A 22,038-nucleotide genomic window follows, 5' to 3' on the forward strand; every position below is an offset into this window, starting at 1 on the left:
TACTGAGGAGCGCGACTCCTCGACGGAGCATTCCCGGGGGGTGAGGGATGAGGGGTCGTGCCGCCTGAAACGGGCACCCAGCGGGAGCGGGGCGCGCAGCGCCGGTGCCGCCGTGCCCGCCCGGAGGGGAGGACAGCCCGCAGAGGTTCCCAAATCGGGAGGCATCGGTCCCCTCCGTGTGCCCGCTCTGGGCTTGAGGCACCGCAGAGGAAATGGCTCTGCCACTTTTTTTTTATTTAAATAATAACCGATGATAGAAAGTTTGTCTACATCTCTAAAAATTATGCAAACTGGCAAGCGTCTTGTTTTTCCCGTTGAGTGAAAAGAGCCTTGGAGCATAGGCTGTCTCGTTCTTGTCTGGGTCAGAGGCTCTTTGTTAGAATTAAAACTGATTTCTCTGAACTGGACCTAGTCGATGTCATCTGGAGAAGCTTCTAATGTGAGTCGGAGCCGCTGCTGCCAGTGACTGTCCACAAAGCTTGTCTTTATCTCTTCCACTTAGATATGGCCCGATTACTCAGCTGTTGATGTTGGAACTGTGGTGCTCTGTGATATAAATAAATGTATTCATGCTGGCGTCCAGCTCTTTAAAAATGAATTTCTTTCACACCCTTTAGCTCACAAGTAGTTGTGTGCTTTGCCTTTCTGCACAGTGGCTTTCATGGAACATTCATTTTTAAGGACTTATCAGAAGACTCTGTAGAGGAGAAGCGATCCAGGAGAAGAAAAGCTCTCAGTTTAAAGCCAGGCTGAACTTGGGGCAGGAACTGACAAAAGATGCAAAGGCTGAAAGCGACTTGTGTTCAACCCAGGCTGCTGGGGCTTCACAGTGCTGGGAATGAAATGCTGGTGGAGTGGGCTGTGGTGGCATGGAAATGATGTCATTTGGTGTTCCTTGTGTAGGTGCCCATCGTTCTGATCCGTAACATGAATTATCTTCAGATTGCACCTGTTGGTGTGATGGTGGTTTTGTTTGGTTTTTTGGGAGGTGAGCCAGGGAGGAGAGTCTCCCAGATAGCCCAGCTGGTTTGGAAACGATGCTGGGCTAGCAGTGTTAGGTGTCTATCCAAGGGCAGTCATCTGTAAGAAGTCTGGTGCTTGAAAGTCAAAACCCCAGTTATGCAAACTCCAGTTCTCTGGAAATAGAGCTTCTTCGCGGAGTCTTAACTAAGATTATGTAGTGTTTTAAAATCACTAAATTGCTAGCCCTAGCACCCAGAAGGGTTAACGACAGCTTCATATGGTCAGCATCAGCACTGGGCTGTCAAACCTCCTGAGGAGTTTCCCCCTCAGGGTGAAATCTGTTGGTGATTTTCCCCAATCATGGGCCTGTGACCACTGTTGGGAGAGCTCCTCTTTTCATTGTGGAACTGGGGAGCTTGTTTGCATGGGGGCTTCAAACTCCTGTGCCCAGCAGAGACTGAGACAACAAGTTTGGGAGAGGATGTCTTTTAGCATCCCCTTGGTTCTAGTTTGCTGTGTGCAGTTGTGCTTTTAACATGTCCATTCAGCCTAAAGCTTGAGGGACAGCAGTGAATTTCTCTGCTCTTAAAACTACATGCAGCCTTCTTCCAGTTTTCTGAAGGTGCCACTTGCTGTACTGGATGGGCACATTCAGAGTGCAAGCAGGGTTTCTTTTTTTGTATACTGAAGCGTAATATTGGCTTTAAGCACTTAACATATTTCTTCTGGAGAGCTGAAAAGATCTGGGCCATCTTCCTTGACGTTCAGACCATCAAAGGGCTGAACATTGTCAGTGCCTTCATGCCCACTTTAATTGGCCATAAAGGCTTGCAGGATTATATAGTACTATTTTAAAACCATATTTATACTGTACAGAACCTTATTGTTGCCTCCAGACATCATGTTGGAGCATAAACTCTCTTATTTCCAGTTCAAAGTGCTTCCCACTTGCAGGCTATTGAAATACAAGATACAATCCCAGTTTATTGGGTGAGTGAAGAGGGAAATTCTCAGTGAAAGTGAGGATGTTTCTCAGATTTGTCAGGTTTTTGTGTGTGAAGCTCTTGTGTGCAGAGCTATAGAGTATTTCCCAAATTGGCTGGGTGATTTTTAGTTTATTCTTCTTCTCTCTTCTCTTTCAAATGTGGCTATTCTGGGAAAAGGCTGAAGTCTGGTATGGGGAATATGCATTAAAAGTGTTTTTTTATTTATCCCATTGTAGTATATAGCTCCTCTTAACTTCAGACAGTAATGTTTTGGGTATTCATGGCTTGCATGGTGAGCTGAGCACTGTGTGAGCTAGCAAAAATGTGTTTGATCATACCTGAGGCTGATAGGGTTCTGCCTATCTAACTTTATTTAACACATTTAAACTCTTCTCAAGCATTTGAGAGTGTTGTTGTGATAGTTCAGGCTGTTGAACTTGATATTCTTGCTGTGAATATTGGCATCCACTCTTCACCTAGTGTACTTCTGATCATGAGAGCTTCTTAGCTGGAGTGTGTTACTCTCAGTAGCCTATTCTTGTGTGTAAATGTGTGTCTATGTGTGTGTGTGTCTGGAGTCACCGTTTTGTATTAAAACTGTATCTGTAGTGGCCAGCTCTTCAGGTTCAGTGTTCCAGCTGGGTGGTTTCCAGCACCACAAAGGCACCCACCCATTATCAGCCATAGTCCTGCAGGTTTCCAGGAAACCAATTCAGGGTTTGATCATTCTCGAGGATTTATATGAGCCAAATATTCTCACAGGAAGAGAGAAAAAGGGGGAATATCTGATTTGAAATATTGCATTGGATGAATGGGAGTAGCCAGGCTGCCACGCAGCCCTGCACACAGGGTTGTAGTGGAATAGGAGTTTTCAGCCTCCACTGTGACAGTGGAGTAAGTCAGTGCCTTTGACCTGCTTGAAATAGTTAATTGTAACGACGCTTCCTTTTAGGAGCTGGTTTTGAGCTGTTTTCATCTGAAGAAAAGTTTCTCATCACAGATGTGCTGGGGTTATTGCATTTCTGACAAAGTCTCCTTTTCCTTCCTTAAGTGGGTTTTATGACTGTAAATCTTGAAAGATTTACCCAGTTCTCCATCGTTGCCATTTTCAGTCGAGTAAAGAACCAGGTGGCTGCTTGCATTTGGAGCAGAGACAAGCCAAAGTGCTTCTGTTCTCTGGATATAATTTTGAAGCTTGGAGTAAAGACCCTACAAAGCGACCAAGAATGCTGCTCTCTCTGCTTTCCTTCAGACAGTTGAAGAATCAAATGCCAATTTTGCCCCACTGAAAAAAAAATGTTAATGTGACATTGTAGACCTGTTTTTTTTTTTTTCTAAAACTGTTACTTTACCTCTCTCCTTTCCCCTCCCTGTGCCTCCTTCTTGCTGACACCCCAAAATCCCTCGGCAAGTCCAGGGTAACAGCTTTATCCTTTCTGGCAATATGATCTGGGATGGAGAAGCAATAGAGTCAGTTCAGCTGCGTGGTGTCCTGCTGTGAGTGTTACAATAAGGAATGAGTCTGGTTTCTGTGCTGCTCCTTCACGCCTTTGGATCTTCCCTGGACTGTGCTGCTGCTGAAATAACAAAGGTTGTTCTGCACCTTGGGCTGATGGATATGTGCTGTTGGTGCATGAGGTACTTGGGTGCAACCAGAAGGAAGATGTGGGGACAGCCTGGCCCCGTGGAGGCTGGGTGTTGTGTTAGTGATGCCGTGCTGTGTCAATGCTGTGGTGATGCTGTAGGTGCTGCCGTGGTGTTTGGAGGAACCTGGGCTTGCTCTTGGTGGTCACAGGTCATCCATTTGCTACCCAAATAACAGCCTTCCAGCTTCTTGCTTTGCACATAGTGAGTGAACCACAGGGGTTTTCATTTCGAGGGCTTAGACAGTGACAGAGACCTTTCAGCAGGGGAGAAGCTCAGCTGGGTTATGCTGGTGGTGCACCTTCCTCTGGTGCTGCTTTTGAAATCCGCTGTGGTATGTGAGGATATTTCAAGACATTTTTTTTTCTTTGCCACTTAACATTGCAGTGAGGTGAGGTACCTCCACTCCCCAGCCCTTGAGCTGTGGTTGCCCCATCACTGCTGGCATGCTGCAGGCTGCTGCTTCGTGTGCTTGGCATCTCTCCACGAGGTCAGTCAGCTTGACATGTTAGTTCACTCTTCTTTCTGCTAAATGCAGCACTTAATTTCCAAATCTGTGTGTCCCAAGGGTCAATCACCACCAAAGAGATAGTTACCGTTCTGCAGGAAGTAATTTTAAGGAGGTGTGGATGTCTGCGTGGCCAAAAAGGCTTCTTGTCATCCATTAAGATTGGCTGCTGCAGCGTGGTGGTTTCTGGCCACGAAGCTGTGTAGTTGTCTCCATAGGGATGGGAGCATTTCCCTTTGATCCTGTGAGTGTGAGTGCAAGAAGAGAAGGTTAAGTGGCCTCTCTACCTACTGCTCCTCGTGTCAGTTTAGACCCCGGTAGCTGGCTCACAGAGCTCTGTGCACATCAAGCAAAAGTGGCCCTAAAATGGCCCCAACCCCCACTCCTACTGCCCTCGGTTCTTTTCACAAGGGAAAGAATCCCTTCCTCGTGATGGGATTTCCCCTTCCAGGTGTCTTCATGCAGCTACTCACAAATATCTTAGGGGATTCCTGCAGAGCTGTACAGTTGTGGTGTAGCTGGCACTCATGGATGATCTCTGCAAATCTTTTTGGCAAAAGGCTGGAGAACTGCTGGTGCTGCCTTGCTGACAACCTAAGTAGTCCTATAGCAGCACTGGAAAACTACCACAGAATTAGGCTATGTTAAACAAGAGCTGGTTAAGTTAGTTGGAATATATTGGAAGGTTGCCTGATAATAGCAAGAGGATATGGGTTGTACTGCTGGAGACTGTCTGACTCTCTTGTTTTGAAATGTGTTTCTGGCTCGATAAACACCTTCTCTGGTTGCACCATCCTTCCAGAGAAATTACAAAACATTTCAAAGGTGTTTTAATAGGTAGGGGAGATGCAAAGCAGGTGTTTGTTTTGCTGGATGAGTCCCAGGATATTTGGATGTGAGTGAGTCTCCTATCCAGGTCTCCTCCAAAGGCTCAGGAATGTTCAATAGGTGACTTTCTTCTGACAGCTAAGCTGTTGCCTACAGAAACTAGTGAATGAGGAAAGGACTCTCAACAAAGGAAATACTCCAGCCTCAAACCTTTGAATAAAACTGGACTAAGTGGTATGTGGCAGACACCAACTTGATCAACCAAAATGCGTGTGAACTGTCAGAAAACTTCCCATCTCCTGAAGATGACCAGAGCATGGGCCATGTCAGAAGGGACGGGAGATCTGCGAAGGTCTCACCTGCTGAGGTCTAGGTGTAAGAGTGAAAGGATGAGACAAGATCCTAAGATGACACAGTGTGTGATGTAGTTGAAACATCAGTTTTGAATGTGTGGACATTCAGGACAACCTAAAAAAATTTGCTTTTGGCACACGTCACCAGTTGTCTTTCCTGGCTGCTTCCTTCTGCTCAGTCCACAGGGAGAAATGGCAACAGGTTTTCTTTTTGAAAGGTGTATTTGCTCAAGACAGCAATATTCTCTGTGCCAGTAGCCTACTCAGATCATTAATTATCAATTTTTCCTATTCAGCTTTTTAAAGAGAGCTGCAGAGTCTTTGTGATTCAGGCTCCTTCATCTCCATCTTGCGTTCTGCAACCCAAGCTGCCTGCTGCACTAATGACTTTTCTTAGGTTAGAGCAAAGCTTCTTTTAAACTGGAGGTCAGTGTGGCCCACGTTATTTTATTGTTATAACAGGTCAAAGAAACAGTTTCTTGCCATTTGCAATTTGAACCCCTAACTCTTTAAGCTGGTAATATCCCCCTTGTTTATTTTTGTTAGACCTCATGAATGTCAATAAGTGAATGACACGCATTCATCGCCTGTGGAAGTGCAGTGATTGGCATTTGATTTTCTGCCTGGTGGGATTTCCACTTGGAGCTATGATTTCAGGCTCCTCTGAGCTCGCTCCCTAATGTGTGCAGGCTTTGTAGATTTTAGCAACTTAAGTATTTCAGCCGTTAATTCTTCTCACTTGTGAAAACATGATGGGCGTTGTAGAGTGCAGCCCCAAACTTCTCTGAGTGATGCAGCTCAGCTCGTGAAACTTTGGGGAAAATGGTCACTTGGTGTTAGGGGTTTCTCTTCTTTTTGGGACAGTTGTGTTGCATCCAGGGAAGCGTGTAGGGGGTGGCTGTTTGGTGCAGACCAGACTCTGATGCAGGAGCTGCTCTCCCAGGTGGCTCAGGTTGACCCTGCACACGTGCATGCTTTGTGCCTCGGGTCTCCCTGTGTTTGTTGGGGTGGTGGTGATGGGTGGTAGTTGGGGATGGGACTTTAAATTGGAGGATGAAGAAGTTGTTTAAAATGGAGAAAGCTCCTATTTGGGGGCTTGTGCTGGGCTGCCTGTTGGTGCTGTGGGTGGGCTGGGCACGCAGACTGACTTTGCACCACTAGCTCTTTTTCCCTTTAGTGGGCAAAGCAATAACAGTGTCTCCTTGGTCAGCTGCTGCCTCCCAAGTAGCGGGCTGGCTGGATCCACAGATGTGAGTGCTGGACTCTTTTTAGAGGTGGTTGTCCTTGGTTCCAGTCCCGGGCTGAACTTCAGTGAGGATTTTGTTGCAGGCAGAAGCTCTGCCCTGCCTCACGGTGCAGGGGTGCTGGCAAACCTGATACTGAACTACCTGGTGCTCCCAGCACTTCCCTGGAGCTGCCTTCCTCCTGCTTAACCTCCCTCCTCATCCTCACGTGCCCAAAGCTGGGCTCACAGCCAGGTGAGGAAGATGGTTGAGGAACCCTATGGTCAGAGCTTGTGCCTTGGTGGCTCCCAGAGCCCCCAGCTCTCACAGGAGATAAACAGCCCGGGTGTAGTCTCCACAGCCTGAGTGACAGACAGTGGTTGATAGCAACCTGTGCTGCAGGAGGTTTGCTCCTGTGTTGTTGGTTGGGTGTTTTTGTTGTTATTTTTTTCAAGCTGTAGCTACCTAAAGTGTTCTGAGAACAGGGCGCCTCAACTTTTTAAACAAGCTTATTAATCTTTGGCTGGCTGGCAAGCACACAGGTTCAGATTTCATCCTCTCATGGGTGTGTGCACTAGATCTTGTGGGTTCTTGGGTTGATAGGGGTATAGTTAAAACTGAGGAAAAATGGATGCAGCTGCTCTTGTCTGTCCCAAAGCTTTCCTAAATGCTTTTGGGGATGGGGTCATGCTTTAAATGTGTTACAATCCTAATGGAAATCAAACTAGTTGTGGCTTCACTGGAGAAAAATGCCTTTACTGTGTGTGATGTTTTCAGTTTGTGAGTCAATGTCATCAGTTTACAAGGTTGCTGGAGAAAGTCCTTCTGCTGAGGCAGCTCATGCTGTTGTTTGTTATTTTTTTTCCTTTTCCTGTGAAATTAATCACTTGTTACTTTGCTTTTGGTTTCCAGGGTCTTGGTTGGTGCTCCCAAGGCAGAATCTAAATACAGCACCTCTGTTCAGTCCCCAGGAGCAGTGTTTAAATGTCGAGTCCATACCAATCCTGACAGAAGATGCACAGAACTAGATATGGGTCGAGGTAGGTAGTTACGATGCTTGGGGTGGGAGATGGAGGGGAAAAACAAATGAAAAATCCCAAACCAATCTAAACGGCTCGTGATCCTCCTGCCAGCTTCAGGGAGGCACCAGAACACTGAGAGGGATTCATCAGCCTCTCCTGATGGATACTGAGCACCAGCAGCAAAGGTGTTATACTCTCTTGAGCATTATAAAGTAGGTGCTGGTGTCCTCCCAGTGTCCTTGCTCGCTCTTTCCAGCAAGTAACCAGGCAAAGGTGGGTTTTCCATGCTTACCCTGAGTCACTGTCTTTTCTCCACCTGCCCCAGTGTGACTTGGCAGTGCCTCGGTGGGGTTTGAGTTGCCTGGAGCACTGCTGAGGGTGCGTGGGATGACCTCGGGTGATGCGGTGGTGGGTCTGTGGTGTGTGGTGGTGTTACCAACCTGGCCATCTGTGGGTTCCCTTGTAATGCAGGAAATCACTCCTTGGGTTTGCTTTTTGTGCTAACTGAAGTGAATTTCCTGGTGTGAGCTGTGCTTGTAGGCTATTGCACGTGTTCAGGGTGAACTCTGCATTCTCTAATGTACTGTCTGACCTGGGGGAAGGTGGAATCCTAAAGTAAGGCTCTGATCTAAGACCTTGTGCTGGATTTTGATGGAGCAAATTGAAGCCTTTTAATGTTTTGATTTTCATGGTGATGTGCATGTTACTACTTTCTCTGCCTATGAAAAAGGCATGTTAGTATTGTTCATATTTTTGTGACTAGAATTTATTTTTGTGAAGCTTACACATTTTGGCTAAGTTTGACTTGTCCTGCTGCTGTAATATAAACTGTCTTTCATGGAGCTGTGAATATTGCCCGGCAGGATTAAAGATTTAGGCCTCAATTTTTTTTTTTTAAGAGCCCCAGATCTCATTTTCAAGAGTGATTTTTGCTTTGATTGCATTCTGTGGGCAATCTAACATCTCTCCAGTTGACTTCAGCTGGATGGTTTGTTCAAGTAGAGCTGTGGACAAGCTGTAAGAGCTGCTGGCTGTTTAGGGCAGGGTCTGTTCTCTACTGTGTATTTGTGTAGTGCTTAGCAAGAGAGCATCACCCTGATTAATGCATGGAAGGACTAACAATCAGTTTGAAAGGGAAAGGAAAAGCACCGTCAAGCAGGTATTTGATGATGTCTTGTAGGGATTCTTTGGTGGGCATCTAGAACTCATGTCTCCTTGCCTTGCTGCCTCTCCCCTCCTTCTGCAGGCAATTCTCGGGGCGCGCTCTGTGGCAAGACCTGCAAAAAGGGAAAAGTAAAGCACTGTCAGGCAGGTATTTGATGGGCAATCCCGTCTCTTGTAGGGATTCTTTGGTGAGCATCTAGAACTCATGTCTTCTTGCCTTGCTGCCTCTCCCCTCCTTCTGCAGGCAATTCTCGGGGCGCGCTCTGTGGCAAGACCTGCAAAGAAGACAGGGATGATGAATGGATGGGCGTGAGCCTGGCTAGGCAGCCAAAGGCTGGTGGAAGTGTGCTGGTAAGTCCACTCTTTGCTTTGATCTCCTTCAGACCGTTGCTGCTGTCTGACTCTGATGCTAAACACGTCAGGATTAATGTGTTTGGCAGTGACTGACAGAGCCCAGCTTTGCAGGCAGCAAATCCTGTAGTCCCTTCCTTCGAGCGGAAGGGAAAGTGAGCTCCAGCCAGAAAGCTTTATTTATAGAGGGAAGACTTCAAAGCTGTCACACCTGACTTGTGTCACCCAAGGGCTTCCTCCTAAATCTGAAGGATTAAATCTTTGAACCGAACAAATAGAACTTTGTCTGGGAGGTACCTGCCAGTTTGTTCTTTCTTGTCGTTTGCCTGTGTTTTTGTAGGGAATATATACGCCTCCGTTTTCCTTGAGAGAACATATTTCATGGCAGAACTTACAGTGAAAAATGTAAGATGAGTCTTTGTGGTGATATTTTTTTTTCCCCTTTATGTAGCCTAATTTTCCATTAACAAGGCAGAAGAGTTGTCAGTACAGATGGCTTAGTTGTATGTGGGTGGCCTTGTTGGCTTTGATATGGTTACCGTGCACATTGACAGGTCAAGGAGAGCAGATGTGATCCTTGGGATGAGGAGTTCATCTTTGCAAAACATTTCCTGTGTTGGGAAAAATAATCATAAAGAGAGCTGGGCAAAAAGCTTTTTGAAATACGTGGGCATATTGTGATCAGTACTTGTGTTTACATGGAATCATTAAGGTTGGAAAAGACATCTAAGATCATCAAGTCCATCACCAAACACTACCATTAAACCATGTCCCCAGGTGCCACATCTACATGTTTTTTTGAACGCCTCCATCTATGGTTGGGTTCTCACTGTCTCCTGGAGCAAGCCTGGCTGCAGGAATGGCAACCAGAAAAAAGAAAATGGCAACCAAATGTTGTGCACAATGTATGTGGCAAGTGCTCTCCCATAAGCAGATGGCTTTTAATACGTGTGCTCTTCTGATTTTAAAGATCAGTTTTCTTTAGAATGTGGCACTTCTCTGAAACTCTTACGAGGAACTGTTGTTCTGAGAAGACATGTCTGAGTGTTCATGGCTGAATCTGCAAATTTTTAGCTTTTTAACAAAATTAATAGCTGACTCTCCTGAGGGATTCCCTGCATTTAGGAGTGTGCAGTCTATATTATCAGGCATTACTTAACCTCTTCCAGGAACTCCTTTAAGAGGTATCTTTGTGGTCAGTAGCCCTGGATGGGTATTTTTTACATAAATACAGGTAGTCCCTTTTTAAACCCATGTGAACTATTTGTGCCCTTGACATCCTGTGTTTGAGGAATTGCTCCCACAGTTTAACTGTGGATGGTACAAGGAAGTTGTTGCTTTTGCTTTGAAACTGCTCAGTGGCCTCAATTTCTGTCTTATCAGCCTTCCCCAACTGCCTGGTAAGAGTGCCAACTCCAGTGGAAAGGGCTGTGGGGAAGGTGAGGAGTGTGCACAGGGGCTTTAGCTGAAATTTGGAGAAAAGTGGGTTGTGTTTGAGCCCATGTTGTGCCAGCATGTTACTGAATCAGAGTTTTGTTTGTGTGATGGATTTAAGTAGAAGAGCATCAAAGAATGAGGATTTAAATAAATGAAGAAGTAAGATTAGCTAAGAAAGCTCTGACTTTGCTGTTTGGTGGCTTCCTGTCCTTGGGTATGCTATCAGTCAATATTTGCATTAATCCAAGGGCTGCAATAATAGAGCTGAGATGGGCAGCTCTTGCCCAGCTGAAATGGCAAAAGTCCTCCTATTGCTTTTGGTGAGAGAGGAACCAGGGACAGTGCATTATGATTTGGAAATAAGCCATCATCCTTCAGAGTTGTTCTTCCTAAATACCTGCCACGTCTGTCATTAGTCTGTGGTTTTTATCAACTGTTGCTACTTTTCATTTTAAGTAGTTGCCTTACAGGCACATTTAGTGGTGTTGTGCGTGTCTGTAAGAAACCTCATCACTGCAGCAAAGCCAAAGTCCTCTGAGGGGAGGGCAAACCAGAATTGGGCTGGCAGCAGCAGGTTGCTCGAGTCCCTGGCTTGGACTCTGACTTCGGGAGCCAGCAGAGTGCTCTGTAAGGACCATGCATTTGGGTGGGACACTCAGCCTCTGAAGTGAAGCCTGGGTCCCTGCTGTTGCTTCTCCTACAGTGCAAAGCCCATGGCTGGTGTGCAGTGCACAACAGAGTGGAGTGGCTGTGGTTCTGGAATGGCCTGTTCATTGTCTTTCAGGGATGCTGTGTCTGCCATCAGCAGAGACCTCTGTGTGCTTTGCCCAGAAGCCTTTTCTTTTCATAGAATTATTGAGTCGTTTAGTGTGGAAAAGACCTTTGAGATCACAGAGTCCAGCTGTTAACCCTGCACGGCCAAGTCACCACTAAACCACGTCCCTCAGCACCACATCTACATGTCTTTTAAATCCCTCCAGGGATGGGAGCTCCACCACTGCCCTGGGCAGCATGTTCCAGAGCTTAACAACCCTTCCAGTGAAGAAATTTTTCCTAATGTCCAACCTAAACATCCCCTGGTGCAACTTGAGGCTGTTTCCTCTTGTCCTATCACCTTTTACCAGGGAGAAGAGACCAACTGCCACCTGGCTACAACCTCATTTCAGGGGGTTGCAGAGGGTGAGAAGTTCTCCCCTGAGCCTCCTTTTCTCCATGCTAAACAATCCCAGTTCCCTCAGCTGCTCCTTGTAAGTCTTGTTCTCTAGACTCCTCACCAACTTTGTTGCTCTTCTTTGAACACACTTCAGCACCTCAGTATCCTTCTTGTAGTGAGGGGCTCAGAACCAAACACCATATTTGAGATGTGACCTCAAGGGTTGCTTCAGGCATTTGCATCCTTTCTTCCCTGTTCCATGGCAGCACTGGAGTCCATGCCCCAGCAGCAGCTGCTGAGCACCAGAATGTGCCAGCTGATGGTTCCTCGTTGCACAAGGACTTGCCTATGGCTTGTGTCTAAGAAAGGACGTGTAAGCTGTCAGTTGTTTGCCATCACCTTAGGAGAAATAACCCACAGAAAAACCCTCTCCACAGCATCAAATTCAGATGATTCATCTCTGTTCACCTGACCTCTTTAGGTGTGTGCCATTGAAGGAGGAAGGCTGTAGCCACCTTTGGTAGCACATGACCTTGCCTGAGCAATGTTTGATTACAGTATGTGGTCCCTGCTAAACATCTGTCCCTGCTCACTGAAGAGGGGTTGGGCTAGATGACATTTAAAGGTCCTTTCCAGCCCTAAGCATTATATGATTTTTGGGAAGGCAAAAGAACCAAAAGCAGCTGTGAAGGAGATTTTCTGTGGCAGGAAGACAAATGTACTGGTTGGCTGGCTGCAAAGGAATGAGTTTCAGGGAGGAAGAGGAGCTGCTGAACTCCTGTTTGTTGGGAAAATGTCAAATTCTGCAGCTGTGGGGTGGGGGAGTCTGGGGGAGCCCCTGCTGAGATAATTGAGGTGGAACTTGTCTCTTGGAGCTACGGTTATGAGCTGTCCACAGGCTCAGGCAGTCACTGGTGATCTGTAGCACCCCTCAATCCACAGGGTGATGAAGGGGCAGAAAAGTAATCATTAAAAAAAAACAGAGGCAAAACCCAAACCCTAACAGATGAGGTAAGTGTGCCCAGAACATCTAAACTGAGCCCATGGCCTCCAGTTGCTTTTGAATGTAAAAGCAGCTCCTGGTTTTTTTTTTCCTCCTTATATTGTTCTATCTTCCTTGGCCTCTGCACCTCACTCCTGAGCAAAGCCTCCTGCTCGTGATGAAATGCTGCTGCTCTCTCCTCCTCTATCCTCTCTGCTCCTCTGGGAGAGATTAGCTGGTTAATTTATGTGAGTCCCTCGCAGTTCCCGAGATATATAACGTCAAGGAATTTACAGTATCACAATCCTTTATTTATCTTCCCATAATTTTAAAAAATACTCTTGGCCTGTGCCTGTTTGAGTTTATATCCGGAGTTGGGGTGGACTTGACTGTCACTTTAATGGCACATGTCTTTAGGGTGCTGTACTCTGTACTCTCATAGGTCTTTCTGGGGTTAAGTGTATGGGAAGGGACCTGTGTTAGCTGCTGGACCAAATTTTGAGCTTCCCAGTGGTTGATGAGCTTCCCAGGTCCTTTACTGGGTAGGTGGGACAGCTGTGCCTGTCTTACCCGTGTGTGTTTTTAATGGTGTCAGGATGCTCCCATGGGCAGCTCTGGGGTGCTGAGGCAGAACAGTGGGGTGGCACACAGGGAAGGAGGACAGAGGGTGGCCCACCTGGGGAGGATAGGGTCAAATGTGGGGGTCATGAAGGGGACTGATGCAGCTTCCCAGAAGAGGAGATGATTTGTAGAACGGAGGCTGCTCTGTTCACATGGGACCAAGCCTTAAGTGACATAAATTGTCACAGCTATGGTGACTTCAGTGACTTGGGCCAGCTGGAGATACGTCCTGGCGTGTGCTCGAGTTCAAAGCCCTTGCTGTTCCACGTTTCATTTCCTCTTATTCCAAGTAACCCCTGAGCATCAGGCAACTTGTGGCTTGTCTGGCAGCAATACACTGTTAATCTTTGGAGCAGAGGGGTTCTGGGAAGGTGTGAAGCAGGCTCCACGTTGCTTGTGTGTGTGCCTATGTGTGGCAGTTGAACGGAGCAAGTGTCCTGGTGAGACTGATGTAGCTTTGGTTCTGCAGGGTAAGATGTTGCCAGAAATTCTCTGCCATTTTCACTAAATTCATTACCAGTAAGCAAGACCCACCTCTTCTGTCACCAGAAGTAACCTTTTGAGTCTTAGCATCTGTTCTGATCCTCTTATGTGCATTTGCAAAGTCTTTGTGCCTGTTTTTCTCCCCTTTTCTGGCTTGACTGGGTTCTGTTGGTGCATCTTCAGGTAGAAAAGCTTCAAGGGCCCTGAGGATTCATACACAGTGAGTGATCTTGAAATCTCCAGCAGGGTCTCTGTCTTGCTCTGAGACCTGTTGTCATGTAGACATGGAGGCTGAGATCTGAGCTGCCAGGTCAGGCAGTGTCATGAGCTGCAGAAGACAACAGTGAGAAGATACTTCACCTAGAAAGAGTGGGATGTAGGGGGAGGACAAGGGGTTGTGGGGGCAGGTGTTGCTGAGAGGTCCTGCTCAGCCTTGGCTGGAGGGCTGTCCTGTGGCTCTGGGTCAGTAACACAGGTGGTATGATCTGTTCAGGCATGTGCACACCGCTGGAAGAACATCTACTACGAGACAGAGTACATCCTGCCCCATGGCTTCTGCAACATCATCCCCCCCAACCTGCAGCCCAAGGGGAGGAAGCTCCTGCCCTGCTATGAAGGTAAGCAGTGAGGGGGCTGGCAGTGGGGCTCACCCCCCTTGCTGCACTCTCATTTTACAGCTGCTCTTTTCCCTTTATTTCCCAAACCATCCACAGTCACCCTCACTACTGACATTTTTTTTGTTTTTGTGGTAACACACACAGCTGGGTTAGTGGTTGGGTTTTGGATGAAGATCAATGACCCAAGGGATCCTGTGACTTGCTGTGCCACAGTTTGCTTGTCTTATGGAAACACTTTCATTTTTGTGTTGTGATTTGTCAGAGGACTATAGAGGGGGGAAGAAAAGGCTGCTTAACACCTTGCCCACTTTGGGGGACTTGTGCAGGAGTTTGTATTGAACTGCTGCTGTGTTTTGGGTGCCATAAGGTGTTTTGGGTGCCATAAGGTGTTTTGGATCCTCAAACTCTGGATTTGGGGTGCATGGAGAGGGAGGGCTCCAGCTTTGAGCAGTGGGTGGCTGTGCCTATTGGTTCTGTTCAAAATCCAAAGCATCAATGTTTTAATTTTCCAGCTCTTTGGTGCATGTGAGACTCTTGCATCCTGTTTCCTTTCCTAAAGACTTCTGAAGAGAGCATCTTCTCGGCCAAGAGCCATTAACCAAACCAGAGGCATGATTGTGTGGTTAGGAGGAAGATGGGTATCTCTTAAGATTACTTGGCCTTTGGAGAAACATCTGAGGAAAGCACTTTCTTGGTTTCTCCTGTCCTGGGCACCATCTTTCCACTCTCACTTGTAGGAACCTAAGGCAGCATGGGAGTTTGGAGACCAAGAAGCAACAGGGTTTGTTGTGGACAAGATCTCTGATTTTATTTATGTATTTGTTTTTATTCATTTATTTGCTTTTACTCATTTCTCCCCCTGCCCAAAGTTGGGAGCAGCCAGTGGCAGGCTAGTTGCTGACATTGGTGGAGAAGGATAAGGTGGTGGATGTTCTGGAGTGTTTTGCTGTTGCTGACAAATGTCCATGTCCTACTTCAGTGGCCAGTGCAGCAAGCTCTGTGCCAGAACTGTCTACTCTGTGCTCACTCTTTCTTCTGAGGCAGCTCCTCACCTCCCTTGGGGCTTTTCTCAGGGAGCTGCTACCACAAACCCATGCACCTTCTGGAGCTGGCACACAGTCATGCACTAAGCACCTCCCAGACCCCAAACTGGTCATTATTTGAAATGTGAGGGGTTCTGAGTCTCTTGACCCAGCAATGCCACCTGCTTTGCAGCAGGTTGCAAATAAACTATGCAAACCTTCCTGTCATGAGCACCCTCCTACTGTTTGGCTTCTTTTTTTCCCCCTTGCTCCTGTCAGCAAAATCAGGGTAAGGCCTCACACTGAGGCAGATCCTCTGATATTAACTTTTTGGTCAAGGTGCACGTGCAGAAAGACTTCTGGGGCTCCCTCCAAGCCTGTGTCACTGCTTCTGGGCTGCCTTAAAAGTGTCTCCCCTGAAGCCATGGCCAGGGGGTGGTTTTGGAAGAGAAGAACCTCTTGTGTTTTTCTGTGCGTCATGTCTTCGGAGTAGAAGAGCTGCTAATCTGACAGGATATTTGCCAGGAATTGCTAGAAAATAGACATGTGTGGGCCTAGGACACACAGAGCAGCCAGTGGAAAGTTGGCAGGGCCGGTGCAGTACGATGCTGGCTTCATTTCACTCCATGCTAGAGTGAAAATTGGAGGTTTGGGACTGGTTTCCCCCCATCAGACATGAAATCACCAAGTGTCACGGGGGATGGCTGCGTTTTGGGTGGATCTTTTAGGTTTCAATAAAACAAGCTCCAAAGGAGAGATAGCTGTGGTATGTCCTGCAAAGGGATTCGTTGTGTGAGATGTGCTGTGAAATGAGGTTGCAGTCATCCTTGTAGCAGTGTTTTTCCTTCCCTTTCTGGAAGCAGCAGAAGAAATTCTCCCCCACTGATGCTGAAGAACAGTCCAAAGGGGAGAAGCAGCAGTCTGATGGGGATAATGAGCATGGTATATAGTGCAGCATCTGTGGCCGTTGCTGGGGGGGCTTCCAGACCTGTGGCTGCAAGTCCTAGCACTGGGGAGTGCCCCTTTGCCTGCTGAGGTCCCAATGGCTTTGTCTTCTCCAAGACTTGCCAGGTGTGCATGGGTCCAGGCAGGTACATGCTCGTTTCCAGAAGCCCCATCATTAGGACAGCTAAGGTGGAAAGCCCCATGAGAGGCTGGTGTGGCTGCATGGTTCACAACCAGAGCTGGCAAAGGCTGCAGGCCAGTTGAGTGCACATCAGCATCCACCCATCTCTGTGTGTGCTCCTTGAGGTAGTTGGTTTGTCTGTATAACAAAAGTCTTGTGCCAGAAAGGGAGAGGAGTCTGACCTTGGGACAGACGTACTTAATGCATACAGTGTGTTTTCTCTCCACATAGAGCAGGCTTAATAATTCAAGACAAAGGAGGAAGTGGAAATTTCCTAATTGTATGGTAGTAGTCTCAATCCATCTTATTTTTGTCCAGCTTCCCTGAAAGGGCTGACAGAAGTCTGGAAGTGATTGAGAGCTAATGGGAACAGCAGCAAGGCTAATAGTTAAATGCAATCTCTGAGCAGGAGCTAATCTGGTTTATATGAGCTGGATATCCTTCCCCATACAGCTGGTGTGTGGAGCCACAGCCTTCCAGGCAGTGCTTTCACTTGGTTAATTTTTCCCGTAGTTTTAATAGCCTTCCAAAAAAAAGGCAGCTGACTCTTCATTCCCCCAATGCATCCAGTTTGCAAAGAAGGATGGTGGCCATGTCTACTGTGAGAAGCACAGCTGATGGGGAAAGCTGGGATGGTGTCCTGCTCCTCTGTGGTAGGAGCTGGTGGTGGACGTGGGGAGGTCTGAAGGACCCTTTGGTTAGTAAATAAGGGGGAGAGCAGATGCTCACATGCCTTGCCTCTGGAGGGATCAGCAAGTTTTCCCATAGGGTCCAGACCACATTTGGGTTTCTGAGAGCCATCAAAACATCCCTGCTTTGTGGTGCAAGCCCAATACCACAATGCTTGGTCAGAAAGATTACTACTGTTACTTCCTAGTGTAGTGAAGCCCTGTAAGACAGGAGGAGGCTTCCAGCAAAAATGATAGTTTACTGTAACTACCCACTTTCTTTCCATGTGTGGAGATGGTAGAGACAGGATTTTATTGCACTCTGGAGCTTGTGCTGTTATGGCATTGAAATTTGCTTGGAGACATTTAGAGAGGCTTGCTCAGAGAAGAAGTTCAGGAGCATTTGCCTTCAGAATTCTCACATGTCACAGCTTATCCTTTTTGTTTGCTTATTGTTTTATCCAATTACTTCTTCCTCAGCCTTACTTCTGTTATAACTTGAGATGTTGTGGCTACCCACGACCACTTACATCTTCTCATTTTTGCTTATTTTTTTTTCATGGCACGTCTTCAAAGTTGCAGAGGCAGCCACCTCTTCCAGACTCAGCCTTGTCCTACTGCTTTGCTCTCAGCTGTTGCCACAGGAGTTACTTCAGTGGCTTGTGGTCCATGTAGTTGGGGGTGCACAGCAGTCTGTGGGCAGACAAGGAACAATAAAGAAATCTAGAAACAAAGGGATCTGTTCAGGACAGCAGTTATTGCCTGGGGCTACATGGAAACCACCAAATCCACTGGATGCAATTTCTGTAGCCTCATGCCAATGTTGTTACTCAGGTGTGCAGAAGCTGTGAGCTGTGTCAGTAAAGCTTTAAATGATCAAATAGCCTCAATATCTGGGGTGTTTGGGGTTCTCTGCTTCCATTTTTTTTCTTTCAGAATGTCACTAAAGCTCTTTCCTCTCTCAAAGGTGTTAGGAGCAGAGATTGATGGGTATTTGTGATATGCTCAGATCCTATAATGATAGGATGGAGGCTTGATACCTGCAGGGAGGAAGGATGGTCATTGCTGTGCCTCATTGCTGTGTCATACTGCAGTACTGTAATGCATCCATTTATTCTTTTTCTGGAAGCTCTAAATTTTTCCCTGGGAAGTATTGTCAGGTATTTATTAAGTTAAAATGTTTTGATGTCTTTTCTTCAGTTCACAGAAGCACTGATTATATCCAAACTCTGAATTCACTTGAAATGCTGCCATCCTATTTACCCACTGTTACAACCAAAACATAACTAGTTATTGAAGTGAAGAGTAGGGCCATTAGATCAAGCAGATAGGACTGGCAATGCAGGTGACATAAAAACCATCCAACATCACATAAATCCACAATGTCTGTAGAAGTGTGGGCTTCAGTGGATGTACCAACTCAGTTCATTGTACAACCATTTCAATCTTTCTCATTCCTTGAGTTTAAAGAGTATTTCTTGGTTGTTGTTGCTTTACAATGAAAAGTATAATGTGTGTGTTTTTCTATTCCTTTTCTAATGTTGCTGATGAAAATGAACTATGTTGTGTCTTCTGATGTTTGGTCTTTTGTTTCAGGTTATTCCTATATCTGCATTTGGTGTCTCTTCTTTTAAAGCTGGCAAAATTTATAGTAATACAGTACTGTGAATTCAATAAGCTTTTTGACTTGATTGGAGAAATGGTTTAATTTTTGTACATGTATTGTTTTATCAGAGGAAAATCCTCTGTTTATCCTAAGAAATAAAGCAATTTTGTGTGTTTGTTAAACACAAGCCCACGAAGCTAAGGATCCATCAACCACCCTTCAATAACTGCCTTGTTCCTTGCTAAATCTGCTGCTATTCCTTGTTAACAGTATGTCCTTACTTGCCTGACCTAAATATTTTACTTGTGCAAATTAAATATCCCATGGAAATTTTCCTCTTTTATTTTAAAGCAAATTGAACAGCGTATTTTTTTTTGAAGGAGACATTTAAAGAAACCATGAGCCAAACATAATGCAATTTTAAACATCAGCCTGAGCCTTTCTAGCCCTCCATTCAAAAAAAAAAAGTCCTGTAAAGTTGCATTTAAGAAGGCAGTCTTTAAAGCCTTGAGCTCCAGCCTTTCAAAAGCCTCCTGCCAACTTTAGTGGGTAAGGCAGGAGGATAAATCCAGACCTCCAGGTCCACAGTGGCTGGCAGCGTTTTGTTTCTGTTACAGTAGATCAAGTGCAAAATTGGGAAGAGGCAAGATCTGTTCACACTTCAGTACCTCATGAAAAAGGGAAACCTTGGCTGGAAGTGGAAGCATCTGAAGGGGGTGGGCATGGAACTTGCTGGGTTTCACCGTAGGCGAGGGTGGGAATCCAGCTGGAGCAGAGGCAAAGCCTTCAGGACCTGCACAGCATTAGCTTTCAGGAAATGCCAGAGGGAGAAACCTCATCTCCTCAGCTCTCCAAATAAAAAAATGCTCATATCAATAAACAAATATTGTTTTTTCCAGGCAAGGAGTGCCTGGCTCTATGAGAGTCTCTATGTGGAGATGTAGTGATTCAGAGCCTCAGCATTTTCTGAATAGTCATGAGCAAATACAGGCTTCATTTCTCAGTGGAATTGTTGTCCTGCATTCCCACTGGGAAACCCAAGCATGCCTCTGGCCCTCCTGGTCTGCAGGGACACCAATCTGCTCTGGCAGCACCCTGCCTTGGCCAAGGGCATAGGCATTTGGGCTGTCATGTGTGGTTCAAGTCAATGTCCTGCGTGGTCCCTTCAGTTAAACCTCCCCTTGTGCAACTGGTGTGACCTCAGCAAATTCCTTAACATCTGAGCACCTTTATGATATTAGGAAGAGACTATATATAATATATAAAGAGGCAACAAGGGGTGTCTATGTATATATACACATACAGTGTTTTGAAAAGATCCTGTGAGAAGGAAGCAGGTTATAATTAATTCCTTTTCATGTTTAATAAGATAAATTGCAACTCAGAAGGCACTTGCTTGGTTTCAGAGAGGCTATTTGCTAATTGATGTCATTAAAATTTTTATAATTTAGCAATGAGTTAATGGTGCTTACTTAGAAAATAACATAAATAAATAACATACAGTTACCAGGATATATGGTGGGTGGTTTTGGAGCCTGAATTACTGGAATATACAGAAAGTGGCAATATGCTGAAGCTGGGCCTTCATTAGCATGATAAATATTTGAAAATAATGCTCTGGAAAAAACCTGCAAAGGTTCTGATCCAGATCTAAGTTTCAGATGAAAATATTTGGATTAAGGCAGGGTGGAAAGTGATTTTCTTTTTTTTTTTTTCCCCTGGCCTCTTCCCACCACCTTCTGCTGAACTTAATGTTATTTCTGTAAATGTTTTCTTCACCTTCTTCAAAAAGATAAAGTAAAAATTCCTCAGGTTTGATAGAGGACACAATTAGTACATAAAATATAGAAACAAAAGCTGTAGTGGTGCTGCTTGGGAGCTTTGAGCTGTGGAAGGGAGCAGACCTGAGCATCCCTCAAACAAGACTGTTGTCTGATCACTTAGAAACTTAGTGCCCTCTCCTCACTCACCCCCCACCCTCCTGGGGCTGCTGTCCTGAACCACCCCTCTACCAGTAATGTTTATGGGGCTTTAGTGAGAGCCATTGCAGAGGAAAATCACTTTATTCCTCTGAGGTAATAATGGGTCTGAGGATTCCAGCTCCTAGAGCAGGGTCTGTGGCATGCGGGCATGTGCAGCACCTTTTGCTCCTCTCTTCCTTTGCTGATCTGGCTGCCAGAGGTGGAACCTGTTCTGATGGCCCTTTACTGAGGTGGTGATGGTGCAGTTGTCATGTTCCTGTGACACTGCTCGATTAGCATCTCCCCACAGTCTCAGGCCCCTTGCTTTACCCCCCGGTGCACATGGGGGTGCTGCCATGGTGCACAGTGGTGGGACACCCATTGATAAAATCCTGGAGCCCTGCGTGCTGTTGCCTCTCCAGGCTGTGCTTGTAGCCCTGCAGACAGCTCAGTGGAGAGCATGTGTCGTGCCGGGGATGACCATGGTTTGTCTTCTTCCCTTCTCTCCTCCAGAGTACAAGAAGAAGTACGGGGAGGAGCACGGCTCGTGCCAGGCAGGAATCGCGGGCTTCTTCACCGAGGTGAGCAGGGCTGTGCACACCTCCCAGGCCATGTTCTTACCTCTGCAGAGGCCTCTCAGCCATGTTTTAGTTATGTCAAGGATGAATTTGTTCCTGAATGTATGTATTGGTGGGTTTCCACATTCACAGACCACATTCTTACTTCTATAGAAGTCTATCAATCAGCCACATTTCAGTTATGTCATTAATGAATTTCTTCCCTTATGTGTGCATGTATTGATGTATGAAACATTTTGTAATGTTTCAGTTTTTTTTTTATTTCATTTTTATTTTATTTTTATTTGTTGTTTGTTTGGCTTTTTTTAAGGAAAAAAACCCCAAACTATTTCACTGGCAGCCTTCCTGTTACTGACATATTAAGTATATCCTCACTCCGAATTATATATGCTCTCATCTGCAGAATTTATTGTCCAGCCTGACACAAGCAGAATAAAGGTGTCCTCTCTGAAATGGCAGAAGGTGATTTTTGAGTAAACTGGGAAGACAGGCAGTGATGCCACAGTGGCACTGTCTGATAACTGGATGTTCAGCCAGCAGCAGCTGTTTCCTGGCTTGTCTGTTCTCTCCAGCCTGTTTCTGTTCCCATGCTTTAAATCCTCCTTTGCTACCCTAGTTCAAAAGATATCTTTGAACTTTCATTGCTTCAGCCCAATGGCAGCTCACTGAGCAGGAAACACAGATAAATGGCTTTTTGGGTCAAACAGGCAAGCCCCTACCATATATTCAGTGCTACTGATGG

At 46.0% G+C, this 22,038-nt stretch overlaps 1 protein-coding gene across 1 annotated transcript in view; it reads left to right on the forward strand.

Annotated features, from left to right (window-relative positions):
* Positions 1 to 7,417: 7,417 nt before the first annotated feature.
* Positions 7,418 to 22,038, forward strand: part of ITGA9 (integrin, alpha 9) — a gene marked incomplete at both ends in the record, with an annotated part of 125,147 nt that continues 110,526 nt past the window's right edge. The window contains 4 exons of the mRNA XM_008939477.1: positions 7,418 to 7,545; positions 8,936 to 9,042; positions 14,212 to 14,335; positions 21,232 to 21,299. Coding sequence (XP_008937725.1) covers positions 7,418 to 7,545; positions 8,936 to 9,042; positions 14,212 to 14,335; positions 21,232 to 21,299 — 427 coding nt within the window. The remainder of the gene's footprint in view (positions 7,546 to 8,935; positions 9,043 to 14,211; positions 14,336 to 21,231; positions 21,300 to 22,038) is intronic.

The sequence above is a fragment of the Merops nubicus genome, unplaced genomic scaffold (genome assembly GCF_000691845.1).
Source record: "Merops nubicus isolate BGI_N331 unplaced genomic scaffold, ASM69184v1 scaffold294, whole genome shotgun sequence".
NCBI classification, from domain to species: Eukaryota; Metazoa; Chordata; class Aves; order Coraciiformes; family Meropidae; genus Merops; species Merops nubicus.